This window comes from Carica papaya, chromosome 1 (genome assembly GCF_054855325.1).
Source record: "Carica papaya isolate Zhongbai chromosome 1, ASM5485532v1, whole genome shotgun sequence".
NCBI lineage: Eukaryota > Viridiplantae > Streptophyta > Magnoliopsida > Brassicales > Caricaceae > Carica > Carica papaya.
Window position 1 is genome coordinate 26,641,423 of NC_142309.1, and position 23,080 is coordinate 26,664,502.

Here is a 23,080-nt window from a genome sequence, read left to right on the forward strand (position 1 = left end):
TGGCGGAGTTCTCCGATGTGGCGATTCCGCTGGTTCACTTTTGCAGTTAAGTGTTTTGTTTCAGTCAACCTGTAGAGAAGGAAACGGTGATACAATGGTGGAAGAATTACGTAGAACGAAAATCGAAAAGGGCCTCATTAGATGCTGTTTTTGCAATTTTCTGCGACGGTGCCGCCGGACTTTACCCGTGATTTTCAGCTAATCCATAAGTCTTTTTACTCCGATTTGACCATGAGGGTGTTTAAAATCAAATTTCGAGCAATGAAATTTTTTTTACCTCTTTTGGCAATCGGAAGTGGCTCTGGCACGGCGATGGACGGCGGGCGGCTTCCTTCCCGGTGGCTGGCTCTTCTTTTACGACGGGGGTGTCTGGCGACTAGGGTTAGGGTTTGGTGTCAAGAGGGTTATTTATATTCGTCCTCTTTTAATCTTGATCGTCCATCGCGTTTCATCTGGACCGTTCAATTGCAATTAAATAGGGAGTGAATCTGGACCGTCTATCACGATTTGATCTGCACCGTCCGATCATGTTTAAATAGAAAGTTGATCTGAACCGTTCATTGCATTTAATCTTGGTCATCCGATCACATCTGATGAGAGAACGGATCTGGACCGTCCGTGCGTACGGGAACGAATCTGGACCGTCGGATCGCGGACACGCAGATCGCCAGCGTGGCCTCCCGCGTGACACTGCGTCATCGTTTCTTGCCACACTGCGCACTCCGGTTTGTTGGGGTTGCTGACTGGGCGTTCTACGTTGCATAATTTTCTTAAATTACGTTTTGACCACTAATTTCTGAATTTTCTTTTAAAATACCCACATAACATAAATTTTTACCCATTTTTTTAAGAATTATCTTCAATTTCATCTTCCATTTAATTTTCTTTATTTTTACATTCAATAAACATTAAAAAATTATATTTATTCATTAATTTTAATTACAATTAAAATTAATTAGGGTATTACAATAGTAAATAACTTTTCTTGATATAAATTTAATCAAGTATTTTTAAAAGACAAATTTTTTAAAATATAAATTAAAACGATCAAATTATTTAAATATAAAATAAAATTTAAAGAATCACATGTATGCACTTATATCAAATATATAATGATGATACATGACTGATATGTTGAGTGGTTTGCACTACAACATATGGCTCGTATGCAACTCACTCATACGATACGATCCGTGATATTTGATATTCACCATCTTATTCTAGTTCTAATTTAGTTACTTAGTTTTAATGTAGTGATGAATATTTACACTAAAAAAAAAAACGAAGGGTTTTGCTTGTTATGAAGAAAATAGACCAGAAGTGAGATACGAGATTGATCAATTGCATACCTAATATATCATAAGAGCCACTAAGATAGATACCCACGTTTAGAAATCTAATATGAAGTCAATTTTTTTGTATCAATACTTGCTTAATCAAATATTAATACATATACATACAAAAGAGAATGTGTTGATTTATATATTTAGGTTTGATGAATTAAGCTTCATATATGAGAATAAAATAGATTCTTCACCCAAGTAATTAGAGAAATACCAAGTTAAAACTCGTAATGTATTAAATTATTACTATAAATCTGATATAATTATTAAACTACCATTTAAGTTATTAATGTTAATTTTTTGTATGGAGAGATTATAGCCAAATTAAATTATAAATTGCATATAATAAACATAATTAAAAAATAATAATAATAAGAGAATTGGTGCATGGATCAAAGCTCAATCTCCACTCATCGAACATGATCATTCTAATGTCATGATGGTTATAGTAGAATATAACTATCTCCACAAATGCTGCAATCATGCACCCATATACATACATACATACATACATACATATATATATATATATGATTTCTGAATGAATAGATTTTGACCGCATCCTTTAACTGCTGTGTATACATACATATATATATATATATATGTATATATGCGTCCATACGTGTATGCCTCGTAATGTTCATGTCTGCACTCACTGTTTCTCTCTTTCTCTCTGTATTACATATATGTACATATATAAAAATAGCGAAGGGTCCCCTCCCCTTCACTTTGGTACTGGCACGTGTCGATCCTCCACTATTGGGTTGGTGGACACGTGGCTGATGCTGACTTGACATTCTGAAATGTCCACGTGACAACAAAATCTCCCCAAGATACTTGGGGTTGCCCCATCGTATCACCCATGAATCCACCACTTTTCCCATTAACACTACACACTCGGTTCCCACCTCTTTGCAATTTGAATTGATGGATATCAACATTTTAGGTCGATGGTTTTTTAATTCCATGCAAATACACCTCCACTTTTTTTTTTATAACTCAAACATATATATATATATATATAATAAGTACTTGTAAGTGTTTAGTTTGTAGTCACCCTAATTGGGTTTGGTGCATAATAGAGGTAGGTGTAATTTAGATTTTATAAATTGAATAGTAAGATTCAAAATACCTTTGAATATACAAAATACCTTTGTATTTCTCTTTTATCATGATTTTTTTATAATTTTATTTGTTTGTATTTTTAATCGCATAATATAATTTTTTGTTGGTTGAGTTGTGGTTTTTAAAAATATAATTCTTTTTATTTTTTAAAATGATTTTAAGATGGTTTTATATTTTTTTTATTATTTACAAAATTTTCTTTTATTTTAAATTATTCTACCTGACATTTTTTACTCTTCTTTTTCTTCTAATTCAAAAAAAATCGCTTCTTCTTCTTATTTTATTGTGTGTGTATATATATATATATAATTATATATCTATATATTTAACACTATATATTTTTTATTTTTTATTTATTATTATATACAATAAAATAGATACAAAATAAATAATTTATTCAAATATACAATCATATCATACTGTCAATTCAAATAAAAACAATTATTACTATCAAATATTAATAATAAACTATCATCCAAACATTATTAAATTTAAACATTAATGAACTTTACACCTATCATATAATACCCAACATTAATGAACTATTATGCAAATCTTCCAATCAAATTCTAAATGTCTAAGTATAATTTTATAAGATATTATGTTCAAATATCAAACTAAAAATAATAAATAATAATAATAATTTATATCACAACATCGCGTGGGCTTTTTCCTCGTATGAATGAATCCCTTAGCGAAGTAGAAATAGCTCGTCTTGGGCTATGATTTAAAATAATAATCGTCATCATCATCGCAGGCAAATTTAAAGGCTTAGCAGATGTTTTAGGATCATCTGAATGATTGATGACTTGGCCATATATTTTTCAAGAGTTGACTTTGCTGCTAAAACAGAGGTTTTTAGTGTATTTTTGACCACCATGTCCATATGAGCAACAGAAGTAAAACTAATAATTCTGGACAAGCTTATTACACCACAAAGGCAGTAGACAACTAGCTATTGCCCATCCAACCTTGTAATATTGATGCACCCATGGCTGCGACAAGATTAAATATGAAAGGAAAAGGCGGTATGAAGACAAAACTCGGTAACAGAAGTCTTCCCCTATTTTTTTAATACATACAGCTTCCTCGTTAAATCTTTCATCACTTCATACACCATTTAAATTCCCCACATGCAAGTAACTTACCTTCTAACAGAGTCCCAGAGAAGTAAATGTTCATGTTACCAGAGGCTTAAGAAGGCCTAGAAAAAACGAGAAATGCATAACATTTAGACAGCTAGATAAGATTGTTGAAGCTATTCCGATTCTGGCAACTGATTAACAATGAAATAAAGAGACATATTGCTAGATAATCACTTGGAAAATTAGTTGTCAACATTCTTGTCTTTCTCGGAGCTGCAGATACCGCTTGCATTCTCGCCTCTAATTTCTTCATCAACAAAATTCTGGTCTGACACCTCTGCTGGCATATAAAACATGTCCATCATCACCATCAAGACCCAAAATGGAAAAAGAAAACTAACCTAAGACAGAGAAAGATTGTATTCCAAAGCATTCATGAGCAAACAGTTGCTGAGTATAATATTATGCCATGCATTATATCTCTTAGGCCATGAAAAGAGAACCATTCAGTAGCGAATTAAGTCTACATTGGAGAGAAGGTGATGAAGGTTCTCCAAGTTTTTGGACAAGGAATGAAGGGAAAGATTAGAGTATCTTCTCCTCACCCCTATTCTCCTTTTATTCCTCTCCTAATAGCTATCAAGATTATGATGTAATCTAACAATAATTTCCTGCTTCACTTAGAGACATGTATAAACTATATTCTCACTTTTTCAACCTTCAAGACTCAGACATTCCATTTAATCAGAATACATTTTAAGATAAACATAAACAAATCAATTTTACGAACTAAAACGTTGCTTTCTTAAAACATTCCATTTAAAACGTTTGTGGAAGAGAATTAACATTGACAGCAAGAATTTTTATGATGGCATATGCTGGCAGCTGGGTAATGGAACTGAAATTAATTTATGGAAGGATGAGTGGGCTGGTGACTTCAAATTGAAAGACAAGTTCCCGAGGATCTTTGAGATCGCTAGGGAGAGGGATATCCTTGTGGAGAAGGTGTTCGAGAGGGGAGTTTGGGGGGAGTCAGGAGAAATTTGAAGGATGACGAAGAGGTTGAATAATGTAATCTGCTTCGTTGTCTTGCTGATTTTAAGGTGGGAAATCTGAAGGACAAAAGAATATGGAAACCGGACAAGAAAAGAGACTTTTCTGTGAAGTCCTAATACAATTTTATTGTAAAAAATGGTGAGAATAATTTTATGGCAGCACCGTTTAAGCAAATCTGGAGGTCAAAAGCTCCACCTAGAATGGCTTTTTTTCATTTGGGATGCTGTTAAAGAAAAAATATTGACCATTGATATGTTGAGAAGAAGAGGTATGATGATGGTTAATAGGTGTTACATGTGCAAGGTCGATGAAGAATCTTGCAACCACTTGTTACTTCAATGTCCTATGGTGTACAGAATTTGGGAGTATGTGTATGGGATTATGGGGATGAATTGAGTCATGGCGGGGAGTGTTAGTGAAGAGTTGTGGGTGTGGGTTGGTTTATGTAAAAAGAAAAAAGAATTATTCCTTATTCCGATTTCTATTATGTGGGTAGTTTGGAGGGAGAAATATGTTAGGGCTTTTGAAGGTATTGAAACAGACATTGTAAATATTAGGGATAGATGATTTCATACTTTTAATTCTATTTTGTTAAGTCGTGACATATTAGAATGGGAAGATATTGGAGTTGTTATGGACTACCTAATGGACTTGTAATTTTGTGTTTTCGGGTGGTACTCCCTTAATACTTTTGTGTATAATAATATTCTTTCTCTTTTATCTCAAAATAAATAAATAAATCATTGCTTTCTAAGAAGAATAACTACAGGCATTGTTAGCTACAGTACATGATATATAAAATAATGAATTTGTCAATCCTTCAATAGTTCAAGTTGTAAATACAAAAATATCTTGCACTCATTATCTGAAAATTTTTTATTTTTCAGCATTATTACTTAAAATCCATAAACTACCTTAGAACATAAATTGGATTTGGAAAAAACAAAGTGACGCGCTTCAAATATGAACTGGTAAACAATCCAAGATAAGTCAATAATCTTATTGCTCGCTGACTGATTAGATATTGGACCATTTCTGATTATGATCTACCACACTCCCCAGGTAAATACTTTCTGATCCTCATAGCGGCACCAGAGTATTAATCCAACACATCTACTGGGACAAACTAGCATAAGTAATACTCATTGCTTTTCAAAATTGATAGCTTAGGCTTCAGCAAGCATGTCTACAGGAGCAATACATCATGAAGGTGGTAATGAAAAGTATAGGGTCTATCAGCAAACATTACCTTCGGTGGAGTCAATAAAATCTTGATCCTGTAAGGGGGAGCGATACACATGAAACTGCCTTGAACCAGTAGCTGATTCGGGGTTGTAGGGCACGTCTTTCCTCGCAGTTGAAGCAATTGCTTGGCTTTTCAATGCAGAACTTCCTTGGAGACTTGCTGGTGCTAAAACCTGGGGCTTGTACACAGGACTAAAATGCCTAATCCAAGGACTTGCCAGAAACCCAAGGGATTCATCTTCCTTGTTTAACTGAACTCCAGGTCTTTCAAAATTGACCTTTTGCCAGCAACCACGACGAAGAACCTTAAACTGGAGTAATGACATGGAATCCATTATAGAAATAAAAATGCATCCATTATGGAATAAACATTTTGTTTGTTTATAAAACATATATACAATACAGAAGGAAGTAAGCAGGAAACATAAGAAGTCGATTTTGAACCTGGCCAGAGGGTACACGAGGATTACAACAGGCTTGCCTGGACGATTTTATGTTTGACAAGTTCCCTTTTTGTTGGCGCCAACTAAGAAGATCCGAAGAATTATAGAGCCGATTAACAAAAGATGTTTCAATGGATTCAAGATATAATCTATGCTTCTCATTGGTCCATTCTGCACTCTTACCTTCTTCAATCTGAGAATTCTGGCATGCCATTAAAATCATCATCAGGAAACTCTGGAAATTCTAATAACCAAGGGGGGTATTTTCCAGAAATAACTGGTAAACGGAATTTGTCAACCAACAACTTTTATTTACATTCATTGCGTTCTTGATTCAGAAAAAAAGTTTTAGAAAAAAAAAAACAAACAAACAAACAAAGAACCTAACATTGATAATACGAGGTCACTAATAACCCTAGCAACAAGATCTTTTGCCTATAGTGATAAATCAAATAGCAAACAACTCAGATAATATACCAATTAACCCCAAATTTTCTTCATTCAGAATTATTCCTCCATGGAAATCAAGTCTGATAGCCATAAAGTAGAGAACCTACCATCGTAGCTTACAGAAGAAACATATAAATGTTTGCAGTTTATGGCTTCACAGGTCAATTTCACACGACATACTTGTTTTTCAGTCTTCAGACTCGAGAAAAAGAAGGTGCAGAGGAAAAAACAAATTGCGGTGATTAGGTATATAATCATGCGGAAGGTAAAACGTAGAATCAATAGCGAGTAGAGACAGTACCATGCTCGAGGTCTGAGATCCACCTGCTGAGAAAATCCGCGCGACTCGTCCCCCGGTAAACTCAGATATTAACGAACTCGCAAGAGCATATTTTCACTGGAAGACTAATCCAAACGATTTGCATACCATAAACCCCGGAAGTAAGAATCGAACTCAGAGAGGAGTAAACTCTGGGAGGGAGAGAGAGGAAATGGGGGAGGGAGGGAGTGATGTTGGAGAGAAAAGAGTAATCGCTTTACACGTGGAATGGGGACGCGCGGGTCCCACGTGAAGACGCAGGGTGGTGGTGGGGGGGAAGAGGTTCAGATATTTTGTATGGGAATGGAAAATATCTGTTGGGTTTGCTTGAGGTCTGAGATTACGTGGCGGCTCTTTGTTTTTTTTGACCATTCTTCCCGAACACTCCCTTCCTTTTATCTTCCTTTGGCCCAGCAAATAAATATAAAGCCATAAAAAAAGATATTTATTTATTCATTAAATCGGCGGCCACAACCTTTTTTAATCAGCCAATATCCTCATAATACATATGGGATTTTTATTATAAAAATTCATAAATTGACTGAACCCAAAAATTTTGATTTTAGAATATTAATATCATCAATTAATATACCAAATTCATATGAATTTGAGATATTTTTTAGATTAAAGTTTTTTATAAAAAAAAAATGTGCAATGACACCCCATGAGATAGAAACTTCTAACCCGTATGAAGGTGTGCCCATATTTGGTTTAGCTCAACTTTTCCCAACTTTACATATAGAGAAGAACCCTTCACTATATCTAGTCAATCTTTTGTCATTTTGCCACCAAATTGCTCTTTGATTATTTACAAAATTCATATATGTATTAATTTTGAACAAACATAAAACCCAATTATTCTTTTAAAGGCGAACAATTGGAGAAACTATCTCAATCCATTTTCTCTGAAAAAAAATTTATTAATTTAATGTCCAACATATTTTTCTCATGTAATTCGTATTAAGAATTGTATAGATGTGCAACAGCTAATTTTAAAGCTCCCTCTTACTACAATTTTATTCTGTATGATGGCGTGGGAATATTTTTTTTAAAGTATAGTTAATATATTTCTTATCTTCCTTACATAATTATATCCGTGTAGTACTTTATAAATAAACTTATATTAATAATATACGGTTAAATTTTTAATTTATTTACTTAAAAAAATTATGAAATCAAATTTTATCAAAAATTCGTTATATTGAAAACTGTTTAGCAAATAATTGTGTGTAATAATAGTCAGCTCGAGCACCAGCTGGGTACAAAAAATATATATATAATATATATTAATTAATTTTTAAAAAAAGAATGTAAAAAGAAAGAGAACAAACCAAGCCGCAAAAAAAAAAAAATAGATTTATAATGAAATAGCAGAAGAAAAAAACAAGAACTAGGGGAAGAGAGCTGAGTTCGAGCGGGTGAGAGAGGAGGCCAAGTTGAGTGAGGATCGGGACCGGGAGAGCGGAGTGAGGGAAGGAGCCGTGGCCGCGTGAGGAGGAGGAGTGAGTGGCAGTCGCGGAGGTGAGACGCGGCAGAAGGGGAGACGTCGCAGGAAGGAGAGAGAGAGAGAGAGAGAGAGAGAGAGAGAGAGAGAGAGAGAGAGAGAGAGAGAAAAAAAGAAAAAAAAAAAAAAAAAAAGAAAAAAAAAAGAAAAAAAAAAAAAAAAAAAAAGAAAAAGGAAGAAGAAAGAAAAAAAAAAAAAAGGAAGCTACGGGAAAGGAGGAAGAAGAAGAAGGAAGGAAAAAGGAGAAGAGAAAAAAAAAAAGGAATAAAAGAAAAAAAATGATGAAATAAAATAAAAAAAGGGCAAAAAATAAAAAAATTAATTAAATTAAGGAAGAAAAATGTAAGTGCGGCGAAATGTTGGTGTGTCACATGCGACAACGCGCGTTGATTCGATTATCATTGTATAACATTTTCGGTGACATGCGTATGATGTCGCGTGGTAATGTTAACAATCGAGATCACGTGTTTCAAGGTAAAATTCATTTTTCGGTATAATTTTTAAAATTATTCATAATTTAATATATGTATTTTTTATTATAAACGAATAAAATTATTCAATCCATATTCGAATTTCTGATATAACTGTAGATCAAGGTAAAAATAATTTTTAAAGTTTTTCCGATCATATCATAGGTAAAAATTATGCGTATTTTGTACAAATACATAAATTATATATTTATATAAATGTGTATATATAATATGCATTATGTATGAATATTTAAATGTATGGGTAATGTAATATAAATATAATTAGTATATTTAATTTGTATTTGTATATATTTATATAGTGTATATATATACGTTATTACGCATGTATATGTGTATATAGATAAAAATATACGATGAATTAATTTGAATAGAGTTAATAAGAACAAATGCATGAATAAATATATATATATATATATATCTGGTATGTTGTGTGTGATTGTGTATACATGTTTAAATATGAACGTGTGTATATATATCGATAGAAATTGTTTGTGTGTATGTAAATATAAATATATATTCTGTGTGAGACATGTAGTGATGGTACATATCTGTATTATAATATATGTGTGTATTAAAATGTGTGTACATATGTTATGTATGTAAAATGTATAACCAGTGTATGTACTTATGAAATTTGGATACATTGCACTAGCTGTGTGATCTGATGTAGATGTATGGTGCACTGTACTTACTGTATGATCTGGTACAGTTGCGCGAAAAATTTGAGTATCTTGTGCTTGCTGTGTGATCTGATATATGATGATTCAGAAAGTTTTTTGACATGTATAGTTCTGATGTGCATGATAATATCGTATATTATATGTATGTTTGTATTTAATTGTGCATGGAAAGTTAATACCTTAAATTAATATAAATTTTAGATTTTTAAATAAAAAACTAAATAAGTTAAATACATCTGGAAAACAAACACCAAAGAAATTGATAAGTGTAAGTTAGCTAGAGAAATAGACTTAATAAGCCACTAGGAAGGCAATCATAAGAAAACTGTAAAGAGTAAATAAAACACTTCATTTGTTAGTCGTAAATCGAGGAGGGAAAGGTGCGTGTATGGCTGAAGTTCAGCTGGTATGGTGAACCTGCACATAGATAGAGTTTGAAACTTAGTCTATACGTGGATATGTGTTTATGAGCGTAGGTCACCTAGCAAACGTAACTTCTGTGGCCAATATGAGATTTTTTTTTTTTTGTGTTATACATGCGATGGAGGGATCCTATATTCGATAATGATATAACGGGTATCGCGCGATGGTAATCTAATTAAGCTTTAAAAGGCTAAATAATATAAAATTATAAATTCGAGTTGAGTGATATGTGTGTGTGAGTAAATCCGTTTTTGTTTGAAGAATCTATGAATGCATGAGTGTAATTTGAAAAGATAACAAGAATTAGGTTTAAAAAGTGAAGATTAAAATATATTTTGTGCGATGATTTGTTTTATTATGTATTTTGGTTGTGATGCTTATTTGACATTTTTTTGATGATAAAAATTATTATATTTTATATATTGCGTGAATGTATGTACGTAAATCCTACATTATAGATTTTTTTTTTCTTACTTAGCACGTGAAACTCACCTCAATTCATCTTCATTCAAGTGAGAGGAGATGAGAAACAAGTTCAAGATCAATAGAGGATGGCGAACTAAACCCTGTTAGTTTCTATTTTAAATTTGTAAATTAATTTATATCCTTTAATTATTTAAAAACAAATAAATTTCATATCACAAGAGATGTGCATTAAAGCGTAATTCCGTTGCATATTTAATATTTATTTATTTCATAAGTTAAAAATGTTATGCTAACGTCCGTACTCACTGACATTAGGATTCATGACGTTACATTGTGGGCTTGGTTTGGTATATATATAAGAAAAAAAATATTTATTTTTTGTTCTGCTTATTATTTTTTTAGGTCATATGGAATGAACATAATGTTAAAATTTTTAAAGGTATTGAAAATAATTTTATAAAAATTAAAAATAAATTAATTAATATTTTTAATTCTATTTTGTTAGGTTATGACATAAGAAATTTATATAAGATTGGAATGGTCATTGATCATTTAATAGATATATAATTATTTTATATACGAATGGTACTCCTTGGTACCTTATTTATAATAATACCCTTTTTTTTTATTTTTTTTTTAAAAAATCATTATTTTGTTGATGCATAAACTACTGATAATTAATCTATACTACTTTATCAAATGAAGCTTTGAGTTTAATCCTAACAAAGGCCGAAGTAATCACAACGAATAAAAAGAATTGACTAGTCTTTAATTTATCAACCAAAAAAAAAAAAAAATCTTATACGTAACTTTTTATTATTTTCGAATAGCGTAATAATAAATTAGTCCTTCAAGAAAATTGAAACATTTTTTAATGACACATATAATTTTCTATCATCCACACTTTTTTTAATAACTTATAGTTAGGTTTAAACCTTAAACACTTCCTTCAAATTTACATTTAATTCTACTCATATGTAATATTAATATTATTAAAATAAATATTTTAATTTATCCAAATCAAACCCGAACTACTGTGACAATTAACAATATATTCTCATATATTACATTTAATTTAAATGAAATTAATTAATTAATTCCGTAAATAGTTTAATCAATATTATTACACGGAATAGAAATAGAAAATTATTTTTATTGCATCTTATTTAAATAAAAAATAAAATTCTGTTAATTCGTTTAACCATAGTATATGTGAATACAACATTTTAGTAACGAATAGCATAACGTGATTGTATTTAGTTTTAATTTATAATAAATTTATCAAAAATGATTAGAAAGTGATTACCGATTGGTTAATTAAATAATTTATTTATGAGAGATTATAAATTTAATTCTTATATATATATATATATATATTTATTTAAATATTATTTTTATACTGTAAATTAAGCTGACACGAAGATAAATCTAATTTGTATTTGTGTAATACACTTGAGTCAAACTTTGTGACCTGGAGTTTGGAAATTGAACTTGTCAAGAAAGGAATTGCCGAATTAAGTTGGTGAAAATTCAAAATAATTAAGCTTGCCCCTTTATACACACACACATATATGTATATATATATATATTTGGGTCCTTTTTCTATTTTTACAGTATTATACAATCATGAATCTGCGAATCAGTCTCTAGTCAAAGAGTTGGTTTTTCTAAATGAAGATTACAACCAGAATACGTTGAATTAAAACCAAGTTTTGTCAAGGAAGATTATACTGACTTTAGAAACATAACTTTGACTATCAAACGCAAGTTAAAATGGATTAAACACTTTAAGGATACGTGTATTAATCGTTCACGAAGAACGACAGAAGGTTAAGGATCCATGTATTAGTTATTATTATTATTATTTTGTTTCTAGATTTCTATGTTAATATGATTTCAATAAAGTACTGTTCGTATTATTATATATTAGTTAAATTATAATTAAAGTCTATTTAATCTGTTACTAAAAAGATTGAACCGATCTCATCTTATTGTATATATTTTAGATAAATATATATTTATCTAAACATACAAGATCCAAAATATAAAATTTTATAAAAATAAAATAAAATCATAATTCTAATTTAATTATATAAATTCATAGTAGATGTTTTTGTAATTTGTTCATTAACATACGAGATTAGAAAATTTATTATATATAATTTAAAATATGAATGATTCTATACGTAAGAAATAATCTACCAAATTCCTAGTTATGAAGTTGTTGCAGCTAGTTATTGCGAGAAATTTAATTCTTATAAGTAAATGCTCAGTACCCAAGACAATTTATAAAGTTAATCATAATTTCGTATTTTTTAGATCGTCTAAAATTTTTGCGATTAATTCTTAATTTTTAAAATTATATTGAGATTTTTCACATGCAAAAAATTTATTTGTCACTAATAAAGTTTAACATCTATTCTTTTTTAAATCTTATGTTTCACTCTGATAGTATTATAAATTTGAATCGATATAAAAGAAATAAATATATTTACAAACATTAATTATTTTATTAAATAAGTAAAACATAACTAAAAACATAATATGAATTATGATTATTTTGATATCGTTATGCATCGAATATGTAAATTACTATAATTATTTTATATAAAACAAACTAGGATTTAAGAACAAAAATATAACAAGAGTAACCTCATCCAAATCTTTTTTTTCTTTTTTGTTGGTTCTTATTTTTAATGTATGTAAAATTTCAATGTGGGCAAGATTAATGTGTTTTTGAATTGTATTATATATAACCAAAAATTATTTCCAAAGTCAATGGAAAATAACCCAAAGGTGGCATACGAACAGATATTACAGCGTCATCAACATGGGATCCATCATGTGCCTATAAATATACCATCATATGCATCTACTCAAACACAAAATAAAACAAGATGAGTTCAGCCATCACTTCACTTTGCTTCCTCTTCCTCTTCCTCTTATCCTCTATCTTTCCTGCTTTCGTATCTCCAGCAGTTCTGTTTCAGGTATCTCTTCATCTTCTTCTTCGTTTTCTCTAGGTTTCTTTCTAGTCATGGTATTGCCATATTACGAAGTTAAACTCCTTAGCTGTGTAATGTAACAGGGTTTCACTTGGGCCTCATCGGAAAAACGAGGAGAATTATACAATTTCTTGAAGAACTCTGCTACTGATATTGCTAATGCCGGGATTACTCATGTCTGGCTGCCGCCTCCTTCTAATTCCGGCGCCGATGCACCCCAAGGTTACAAACCAGCAAAGCTGTATGATCTCGACTCAAACTACGGAACTCGGGATCAACTAAGCTCACTCATTGCAGCTTATCATCAAAGTGGGATAAAATGCATGGCTGACATTGTAATTAACCACAGAAGCCCAGAGCGCCAGACAGAGACCGATATATTCTTCGAAGGAGGGACACCAGATGATCGTCTTGATTGGGGACCCGCCATGGTCTGTAGCACCGACAAGAACTTCCCTCACGGCACCGGCAATCCAGACACCGGCGATGACTTCCCTTTCGCCATTGACATTGACCATACCAATCCCAGAGTGCAAAACGAGCTATCGGATTGGCTCAATTGGTTGAAAACAGAAGTGGGTTTTAATGGCGGATGGCGAATTGATTACGCAGTAGGGTTCGCGCCAAGCATTACCAAAATTTACGTGGATCGGACAAAACCCGATTTGGCAGTTGCAGAGTATTGGCATCCTCCCTGTAACGAAAAGCTCCCTCCGGGAGATAACAGAAAGCGCGATGAGCTGCGGAAGTGGATTCAGGATGCCGGCGGAGTGGTGGCTGCATTTGATTTTCCTTTGAAGGAATCTCTTCAGGTTGCGGTGACGGGAGAGTTGTTCCGGTTGAATAACACCGACGGAAAACCGCCGGGATTGCTCGGAGTTTTACCGGAGAAAGCGGTGACGTTCATCGACAATCACGACACTTGGTCTCAAGATTTTTGCAAATTCCCAAGTGATAAAGTGATGCTGGGTTATGTTTATATCCTCACCCACCCTGGCACTCCCACCATTGTAAGTTCTTCCTGTTCTCTACCCTTTAATTTACTCATATTCCACGGCCGATTCGGAAAGTATCTAGGTAGGTCTGAAATTCGCAAGGAAAAAATTAACTGGTTCTGGTTTTTGCAGTTTTATGATCATTACTTTGAGTGGGGCTTAAAGGAGCCGATTACCAACATTTTGGCGATTAGGAAGAAGCACGGGATCAATGAAAGAAGCAGGGTTAAGATTCTAGCGGCACAATCTGATCTGTATGTGGCGGAGATCGATGAGAAAATCATAATGAAAATTGGGCCAAACGGGGGTCTTGGAAATCTTATTCCTCCGAATTTCAACCTGGTTCCAAACGGCGCCGGAAAGGACTATGCTGTATGGGAGAAGATATGAAATGACAAGAATGCCCTTATAGTAATAATAACAATATAATAATAATAATAATTTAGTAATATGGAGGGGAGATTCCTCCAAAACATGAGTTTATGTAAAAGTAATAAAATTTAATAAATAATTTTCCATTTTCTTCAAAAATCACTGAATAATCTCATTCTTTTTTTGAAATTAAAAATATAAAATATCAAATAAAATTAAACTTTTATCTAATTCCCTTATTCTTTTCTCTTTAATTTTTTAGTTACTAAAGAATTACGTTAAATAAAACAAAAGTATTTTTCAATATCTTATTTCTCTAATTTTTAATAAAAAAGTTTTATGAAAACGTAAATAAATGTTTTTTAAATAAAAATTCGTACATTAATTAATTAATACATATATACTAATTATAAAACAACATCTAATAAAAACACACAAAATTGTAACAATATTTACCATTCAACAAAAAATAAAAAATATATAAAATTTTACCATGTCAGACCCAAATTTATTTCGAATGACAAATTTTTCTTCTCTAACTCAATTTTGTACTTTCTTCAGAAAAAGAAGAAAAGCTCAATTTTCTACTTTCGCCACTATATATATATATATATATATATAAACATATATGTGTGTGTATATATATCAAAGTAGTTTTCACTTAAAACACTTCCTGAAACTGGGCGGAAGACTTGGACTGTCTTTTTTCCGTTTGGACTTGTCTTAACAGAGGATATTTTGATTCTATTCTTATGAATCTGATCAATTCCAGTTCTCTTTCTTTTTTCCACTCTCTACTCAAATCCTGCATTGAAGGCAAAAACCCAGAATCCCCGTTGATTATTTTCCGCCAACTGTTACAGTTCAATTTGAAACCAAATGACTTCACTTTCTCTTTATTCCTCAAAGCCTCTACTTCATCTCCTTCACTATTCTCTGTTTATGATTCAATTAGTCCAACGCTAGAAGCCGATCAAATTCGAACCCACATGGTAAAATCGGGTGTTGATCAATTTGTTTATATAACTACAGCTACCCTTGACTTGTGTACGAAATTGAATTGCGTTAAAGTTGCACGACTGTTGTTCGATGATATGCCTGAGAGAGATGTTGTCGCATGGAATGCCCTAATTTGCGGGTTTTCACGTAATGGATATGATTTTGATGCACTGGAGAGTTTTGTTCAAATGCTCAGAGAGGGTTTTTCTCCTCGCGAGACGACGTTGGTTGGCTTGATTCCTTCTTGTGCGCAGCGGGAGTTTGTGTTTCAAGGGAAATCCGTTCATGGATTTGGAATTAAAACTGGCCTCCACTTTGATTCTCAAGTGAAGAATGCTTTCACCTCTATGTACGCTAAGTGTATGGATTTGGAAGCAGCGGAGTTATTGTTTGAGGAAATGTTTGCCAAAGATGTAGTTTCTTGGAATACCATGATTGGTGCTTATGGACAAAACTGTTATTTTGATGAGGCTATGCTTGTTTTCAACTACATGCTGGAGGAGGGTGTGGAAGTAAATTCAGTCAGTCTTGTAAGCCTTCTGTTGGCTAATCCTAACCCTGAGACTATTCATTGTTTTGCTATTAAAATTGGCCTCATTAATAATGCTTCTGTTCTTACTTCTTTAATTTGTGCATATGCAAGATTTGGAAAGACAAACTCAGCAGAGTGGCTTTACTGGTCAGCGCCCAAGGAGAATTTGGTCTCATTGACTGCAATTATTTCAAGCTATGTTGAAAAAGGAGATACAGAGTCGGCCATGGCATGTTTCGCACGAATGCAACAGTTGCAAATGAAAGTGGATGCTGTTGCTATGGTTAGCATTCTCCATGGCTTTACAGACCTCAGTTACATGGATATTGGGGTTGCTTTCCATGGTTATGCAATTAAAAGTGGGCTATGCACTCACTATTTGGTTGCAAATGGACTGATAACTATGTATTCCAAGTTCAACAACATTGAAGCTATGGTCTGTTTGTTCTCTGACATGCATGAGAAGCCTCTAACTAGTTGGAACTCATTGATATCTGGCTGCGTGCAGGCTGGAAAAGCGAGGGATGCCATGGAGGTGTTCCGTCAAATGAATCTCTGTGGACATGGTCCAGATGGGGTTACTATTGCCAGTTTGTTAACAGGGTGTTCGCAACTTGGAGACTTGCAGGTTGGAGAGGAACTTCATGGTTATCTTCTTCGAAATAATCTACAAGTGGAAGATTTTGTTGGTACTGCTCTTATCAACATGTATGCCAAGTGTGGGAGCATAGAGGGTGCAGAAAGGGTGTTCAAGTGCATAAAATTTCCATGTTTGGCAACCTGGAATGCAATGATATCAGGCTACAGTTTGTGTGGATTTGAGCACAGAGCTCTGGCTTGTTACTCTAAAATGCAAGAACAAGCATTAAAACCTGATGATATCACTTTCTTAGGACTTCTGGCTGCTTGTACTCATGCGGGTCTTGTTCATGAGGGAAGAAAGTACTTCAAAATGATGACAGACGAATTTGGTATAGTCCCAGATTTGCAACACTCCACATGCATGGTTGGTCTTCTCGGTCGTGCAGGCTTATTTGAGGAGGCACTTCTGTTTATCAAGAATATGAATATGGATCCTGATTCAGCAGTTTGGGGAGCATTGCTTAGTGCTTGTTGCATTCACAGAGAGGTCAAGCTCGGGGAATGTTTAGCTAAGAAATTATATTTATTGGATAACAAAAATGGTGGCCTTTATATATTGATGTCAAATCTGTATGCTGTTAAAGGAATGTGGGATGATGTAGAGAGAGTGCGAGAGATGATGAAGGACATGGGAGGCGATGGCTTTTCAGGAGTTAGTCACTTACATTTCAAGGAAGTTTATCTTAAAGCTAATTCTTTTGACCATTTGTTCTCATAATGACTTATTTATACATACACCAACCTTGTCTATAGATTGCACACAGCAAACTACCTTCCTACATGTAATTATGTGATTTACACTAAATTGTTAGCGGGTGGCAAAACGATCGTTGGTTTTACTTGGAAAAAGAAAAAAAAAAAAAGACAACCTTGTATTTTTTTTGTTCGTTTTATGATGCCACATGGTATATGAAATTACTTACTAGTTTATATTTTTTAAACATATATGTGTTCATCTACAAAAGTTTATAATTTAATTAATATTAAAAATAATGATGGTGAAGATTTCTTAATTTTAAAAAATTGTGTAAGTGCTTGTAGAAAATTATAATTAATTTTTTTATTTTTTAAATCTATAAATATGCAAGTTTCAAATGCTTTCATAAATAAAGATAAAAAGATTTTAAAAAATAAAAGTTTAAAAATATTTTTATGTACCAAACATAACCTAAGTTATCTAATTAAATATATTTTAGTTAAAATTAAGTGAATTACATCAATTAAATTGAATAATACAATTTACTATTTATTCTTCTTGTTGGCCTATATTTATAATATATCATAAAATTTAATTTTATAATTTAAATAGTTATAAGTTAAGAGTTAAATTGCGAACCATAATCATTTTTTGTTGCTTAAACATTATAATCAATTTAAAATATATATAGAGTCCGGGTACATACAGGGTCCAGATCTGGACAGAATAACCCGATTGGACAAATGTAGGATCCCCGGACACCGGGAGTAGCCGGTAACCCCCTCAGCCTCAACGCTTCGATTGGCTAACATCATTCATTCAAAACCCTAAATTATTGTATAAACCATGCTTGAAGGCTCCAATTTCAAAATTTGAACTTGGCGCTCTTCACTTTTCAATCTCCGTTTTTTTTTTTTTTTTAATTATTTGTCTCATCGATCTCTCAAAAGCAAACAATTCCTTCTCTCAATTCTGATCTTTAATTGATTCTAAACACATCCCAATAATGGGTGGCGCTCACAGTCGCGAAGATCTTGATATCTCAGACTCGGATGCAGAAGACGAAGAACAGGAAGGTGAAGAAGAGGAGGAAGACTACCAAGATTCCAAAGATGACACCCCTGACAGATCATCAGGTCGCAGGGCCAAAACTCCTTCATCTCTTGATGAAGTAGAGGCCAAACTCAAAGCTTTGAAGCTCAAATACCCGTCAAGCCAGAACCCTTCTGTCAAAAATGCTGTGAGGCTTTACCTTCACGTCGGTGCAAACACACCCAAATCCAAATGGATCACATCAGAGAAGTTTGCATCTTACTCTTTCGTCAAGACATCAAAACTAGACGGTCAAGAAGAGGAAGACGAAGACGAGGATGATGAAGATGCTGGAGAAGGAGAATCTTGGTGGGTCCTGAAGGTTGGTTCTAAGATTCGAGTGAAAGTGTCGGAAGAGACGTATTTGAAGACCTTTCCAGAACAACGTCGAGTTGATTTTGTTGCTCAAGGTGTTTGGGCTATGAAATTTTTTTCTGATGAGGATTATAAAGGTTTCGTAACCAAGTATAATGATTGTTTGTTTGAGAACGTATATGGGTTTGAATCAAACGAAGTCAACAAAGTTAAGGTATATGGGAAAGATTTTATTGGGTGGGCAAACCCTGAAATCGCCGATGATTCAATGTGGGAAGATGCTGACGATAGTTTACTGAAAAGCCCCGAAGCTTCAACGCCAGTTCGGGCAAGTCAGGATTTGAGACAGGAATTTGAAGAGGCAGCGAATGATGGCATACAAAGCTTGGCGCTGGGTGCTTTGGATAACAGTTTCTTGGTGGGTAATTCTGGTATTCAGGTTGTTAAGAATTTCAGTCACGGGATTCATGGAAAAGGTGTGTATGTGAATTTTGATACGGAGAGTTATAGAAGTGGCTCGAGTTTGGTTCATTCAACACCCAAAAAGGCTCTTCTTATGAGGGCTGAGACTAATATGCTGCTCATGAGCCCCATGGATGTAAAGAAACCTCATTCTACTGGACTCCATCAGCTTGATATTGAAACCGGTAAAATTGTTACAGAGTGGAGATTTGAGAAGGATGGAGTGGATATCACCATGAGGGATATTGCAAATGATAGCAAAGGAGCCCAACTGGACCCATCTGGATCAACGTTTTTGGGGCTGGATGATAACAGACTTTGCAGGTGGGACATGCGTGATCGGAAAGGCATGGTTCAAAATCTTGCGACTGCCGATACCCCTGTTTTGAATTGGGCCCAAGGACATCAATTTTCCAGAGGGACTAACTTCCAATGCTTTGCATCGACTGGTGATGGCTCAATAGTTGTTGGGTCTCTCGATGGGAAGATCAGACTCTACTCTAGCAATTCAATGAGACAGGCAAAGACAGCTTTTCCTGGTCTTGGTTCACCTATCACTCATGTGGATGTTACCTTTGATGGGAAATGGATATTGGGTACAACTGACACATATTTGATTCTCATCTGCACGCTTTTTACTGACAAAGATGGTAAGATGAAGACTGGCTTTAATGGCCGTATGGGAAATAGAATTGCAGCTCCACGATTGTTGAAGTTGTCTCCCTTAGATTCGCAGTTAGCCGGAGTTAATAACAAGTTCCGTAGTGCTCAGTTTTCGTGGGTAAGCATATGCAGATACATATATCTTATGCTTTTATCTCCTGCTCTGAACATTTAATTTAGAACTAGGAGATTTGTTCGAATATTCTGCCTACTATGACCATTTTGTTTTGTGCTTAAGTGCTTTGCCCATCCTTTCAAATTACGCAATTTGCTTTGTTTTTGGACAATGGTTTCTGAGTGCCATTGACAAGCTTTATGTGGTAACTGATGTTGCTTTTCTTTTTCCTTTTTCCTATTAAATTTTTGTTCTTCTCTGTTGTTACTTAGGAATTCTAGGATTATATTTTATAAGGGTACTTATTTGTTAGAAACTTAGGTCATCGGATGTTAACAGTTGTATGTTTAAATAACTTAGGTCACAGAAAATGGGAAGCAGGAGCGCCATTTGGTTGCAACAGTGGGCAAGTTCAGTGTCATATGGAACTTTCAACAGGTCAAGAATGGGTCTCATGAATGCTACCGTAATCAAGAAGGTCTGAAGAGCTGCTACTGTTACAAGATAGTTCTAAAGGATGACTCAATTGTCGATAGTCGTTTCATGCACGATAAATTTGCAGTCACTGATTCTCCCGATGCCCCACTGGTGATTGCAACGCCATTGAAAGTCAGCTCCTTCAGCATGTCTAGCAGGCGATGACATGCTGGGATGTCACCCTAGTCATGACCACTTTATTTTTAGATTTTTGAAGAACTTGTCCACTGTGTTTTTAGATCTCTGTTTCATTAGGTTTGTAGTCGTGCTGCAGATAAATCTGTTGTTGTGTCAAGTACTTTGGGTGATTCCCAACTCAAGCTTTTCAATTTGGTTGTTTAGTTATTACTGAAAGCAGATATTGCTTTCTCTTCTCTGTATGAAAAGAATTTATGTAGAGACTCTCTTAGTGCAAGATAAATTCCTTTTACTATTTTACATTCTTGTTAAATAAGATTTACTTGAGTTGTCTACCTCAGGCTCAGCCACCCTATCTGTAATGGGTTGCGCTAAGCGTTAGAAAAGTGGACCCAAGTTTCTTCATTGAATGACAATTGTGTAAGTGGTTAGAGACGAAAGAAGATGGCGGTTGCAGGAGTAAGCTTCTTTGTCCAGCCACGCTCGTCTTCTTCATCATCTTTTTTCTGCAACAACATACACAGAGAGCCATTTGGTGTCACAAGCACATCTTGGTCTACTAAGCCAAGGACGTGCGCAGTGGTAGTTGAAGCTCAGCAGCGACCCACGTGGCTCCCTGGGCTCGACCCTCCTCCCTATCTCGATGGAACGTGAGCCCCATTTGTCTATGTTGAGGTTGGAGTTGATTTGCGTAATCGATTTATTGTTTGAGGTTGTTTTTTTTTTTTTTTGAATGGTTGAAGTTTGGCTGGAGATTATGGGTTTGACCCACTTGGGCTTGGGGAAGATCCGGAAAGCTTGAAGTGGTATGTGCAGGCAGAGCTAGTTCATGCTCGCTTTGCCATGGTTGGAGTTGCTGGAATTTTGTTCACTGATGTAAGTGCCATTTGCATCTTTAAATGAATATGTCTTTTTCTGGGGAGTAGTGACTGTTTGTTTGCAGATACTTCGTGTGACAGGAATCAGCAACATACCAGTATGGTATGAAGCAGGTGCCGTGAAATTTGAATTTGCCAGCACAACGACTTTGATTGTCGTCCAGCTATTGTTGATGGGGTAAATTTACTTAGTTAATTCTTCCTCTGCGTCTTGTTCGTTGTAAATTCTGAATTGGAATTCTGGACAGATTCGTGGAAACCAAAAGGTATATGGATTTCATTAGTCCTGGATCTCAAGCCAAAGAGGGATCCTTCTTTGGATTGGAAGCAGCTTTAGAAGGACTTGAACCTGGGTATTTTTTTCTTCCTCACTTGCTCATCCTACCAGCTTGAAGATTCTACCATTCTTGATATAAGAACACAGGATTTTTTTACCCAAATTGATCCAACACATATACGCCTTGAGAAAATATGGAGTTTAACTGCACTCTGTTTATTCAGCTACCCTGGAGGTCCTCTGCTAAATCCACTTGGTCTTGCCAAAGACATCAGAAATGCCCATGATTGGAAACTGAAAGAAATCAAGAATGGTGAGGCTTGTTCACTTGCTGCTGCATTATTATAGTTATCCTATCTGTCTTTAAGCTCAAAGTCTTTATGCAGGAAGACTTGCAATGATTGCAATGCTTGGTATTTTTGTCCAAGCTTATGTGACTCATGCAGGACCTATTGACAACCTTGTGCAGCACCTCTCAAATCCATGGCACAACACTATCATTCAGGTCCTCACCCACTAGTGTGCTTCTTCAATGTATTCCGTAAAATGGCATCTTTGCAATATCATTTGGCTTGTAAGAAACAAACAAGTTCTGCAAACTTTTATTTTCAGATTCATCATCCAAGATTTTGTACACAAGAAAGTTTAATTCTTCAATCTCTCACTTTAGTGTTTATTCCAATTCATTTCAATGTCTGCAATGACAGCATTCTTGAGTTGTTTGGTGAAATAGTATTTTCCGAATTTGGTAATAAGCTTTCTCAGATTGGGGAGAGATTTAAGCTCCTTGGCAAGATGCTGCAAGTAAAGTCAATCAAAACCTATACTGTA

The 23,080-nt window shown here is 34.0% G+C and overlaps 5 protein-coding genes across 9 annotated transcripts; 4 read left to right on the forward strand and 1 right to left on the reverse strand.

Annotated features, from left to right (window-relative positions):
• Positions 1-3,515: 3,515 nt before the first annotated feature.
• Positions 3,516-7,229, reverse strand: COR27 (cold regulated protein 27). Of its 4 annotated transcripts, none has more exons than XM_022042913.2 (5): positions 7,049-7,189; positions 6,299-6,499; positions 5,859-6,165; positions 3,788-3,890; positions 3,516-3,672 (listed from the first exon to the last, which is right to left on the reverse strand). In XM_022042913.2, exons 1-4 carry the CDS (start codon positions 7,049-7,051, stop codon positions 3,796-3,798), a joined length of 606 nt encoding a protein of 201 aa, XP_021898605.1. In that variant the 5' UTR covers positions 7,052-7,189; the 3' UTR covers positions 3,516-3,672; positions 3,788-3,795. The 4 variants fall into 4 exon arrangements, with proteins under 4 accessions (XP_021898605.1, XP_021898602.1, XP_021898604.1 ...); XM_022042910.2 differs by having other exon boundaries at positions 3,788-3,893; XM_022042912.2 differs by having other exon boundaries at positions 3,516-3,890; positions 7,049-7,229.
• Positions 7,230-13,452: 6,223 nt separating this feature from the next.
• On the forward strand, positions 13,453-15,124 carry LOC110815242 (alpha-amylase). The gene is made up of 3 exons (XM_022042928.2): positions 13,453-13,580; positions 13,679-14,605; positions 14,723-15,124. Exons 1-3 carry the CDS (start codon positions 13,488-13,490, stop codon positions 14,978-14,980), a joined length of 1,278 nt encoding a protein of 425 aa, XP_021898620.2. The 5' UTR covers positions 13,453-13,487; the 3' UTR covers positions 14,981-15,124.
• Positions 15,125-15,512: 388 nt separating this feature from the next.
• On the forward strand, positions 15,513-18,014 carry LOC148270488 (Tetratricopeptide repeat (TPR)-like superfamily protein). The gene is made up of 2 exons (XM_088206585.1): positions 15,513-16,776; positions 17,002-18,014. The coding sequence occupies exons 1-2, from the start codon at positions 15,715-15,717 to the stop codon at positions 17,851-17,853; spliced, it is 1,914 nt and encodes a 637-aa protein (XP_088062711.1). The 5' UTR covers positions 15,513-15,714; the 3' UTR covers positions 17,854-18,014.
• Positions 18,015-18,576: 562 nt separating this feature from the next.
• Positions 18,577-21,394, forward strand: LOC110815239 (Vacuolar import/degradation, Vid27-related protein). Its single transcript, XM_022042923.2, has 2 exons — positions 18,577-20,482; positions 20,840-21,394. Exons 1-2 carry the CDS (start codon positions 18,839-18,841, stop codon positions 21,119-21,121), a joined length of 1,926 nt encoding a protein of 641 aa, XP_021898615.1. The 5' UTR covers positions 18,577-18,838; the 3' UTR covers positions 21,122-21,394.
• Positions 21,395-21,397: 3 nt separating this feature from the next.
• LHCA5 (photosystem I light harvesting complex protein 5) lies at positions 21,398-22,935 on the forward strand. Of its 2 annotated transcripts, none has more exons than XM_022042926.2 (6): positions 21,398-21,744; positions 21,838-21,970; positions 22,038-22,150; positions 22,221-22,325; positions 22,474-22,562; positions 22,625-22,935. In XM_022042926.2, the coding sequence occupies exons 1-6, from the start codon at positions 21,539-21,541 to the stop codon at positions 22,648-22,650; spliced, it is 672 nt and encodes a 223-aa protein (XP_021898618.1). In that variant the 5' UTR covers positions 21,398-21,538; the 3' UTR covers positions 22,651-22,935. The 2 variants fall into 2 exon arrangements, with proteins under 2 accessions (XP_021898618.1, XP_021898617.1); XM_022042925.2 differs by having other exon boundaries at positions 22,636-22,935.
• The last annotated feature ends 145 nt before the right edge of the window (positions 22,936-23,080 follow it).

Coding starts and splice junctions, on each gene's coding strand:
- COR27 (XM_022042910.2), bottom strand. Junction 6,166..6,298: donor CTCGTGTACCCTCTGGCCAG/GTTCAAAATCGA, acceptor TCATTACTCCAG/TTTAAGGTTCTTCGTCGTGG. Junction 3,894..5,858: donor TTTTATTGACTCCACCGAAG/GTAATGTTTGCT, acceptor TTTATATGCCAG/CAGAGGTGTCAGACCAGAAT.
- LOC110815242 (XM_022042928.2), top strand. CDS start 13,488: ATGAGTTCAGCCATCACTTCACTTTGCTTCCTCTTCCTCTTCCTCTTA. Junction 13,581..13,678: donor CTCCAGCAGTTCTGTTTCAG/GTATCTCTTCAT, acceptor GTAATGTAACAG/GGTTTCACTTGGGCCTCATC. Junction 14,606..14,722: donor ACCCTGGCACTCCCACCATT/GTAAGTTCTTCC, acceptor TGGTTTTTGCAG/TTTTATGATCATTACTTTGA.
- LOC148270488 (XM_088206585.1), top strand. CDS start 15,715: ATGAATCTGATCAATTCCAGTTCTCTTTCTTTTTTCCACTCTCTACTC. Junction 16,777..17,001: donor AAGTGGATGCTGTTGCTATG/GTTAGCATTCTC, acceptor GGCTGCGTGCAG/GCTGGAAAAGCGAGGGATGC.
- LOC110815239 (XM_022042923.2), top strand. CDS start 18,839: ATGGGTGGCGCTCACAGTCGCGAAGATCTTGATATCTCAGACTCGGAT. Junction 20,483..20,839: donor GTAGTGCTCAGTTTTCGTGG/GTAAGCATATGC, acceptor TAAATAACTTAG/GTCACAGAAAATGGGAAGCA.
- LHCA5 (XM_022042925.2), top strand. CDS start 21,539: ATGGCGGTTGCAGGAGTAAGCTTCTTTGTCCAGCCACGCTCGTCTTCT. Junction 22,151..22,220: donor GTCCAGCTATTGTTGATGGG/GTAAATTTACTT, acceptor AATTCTGGACAG/ATTCGTGGAAACCAAAAGGT. Junction 22,326..22,473: donor TTAGAAGGACTTGAACCTGG/GTATTTTTTTCT, acceptor CTGTTTATTCAG/CTACCCTGGAGGTCCTCTGC.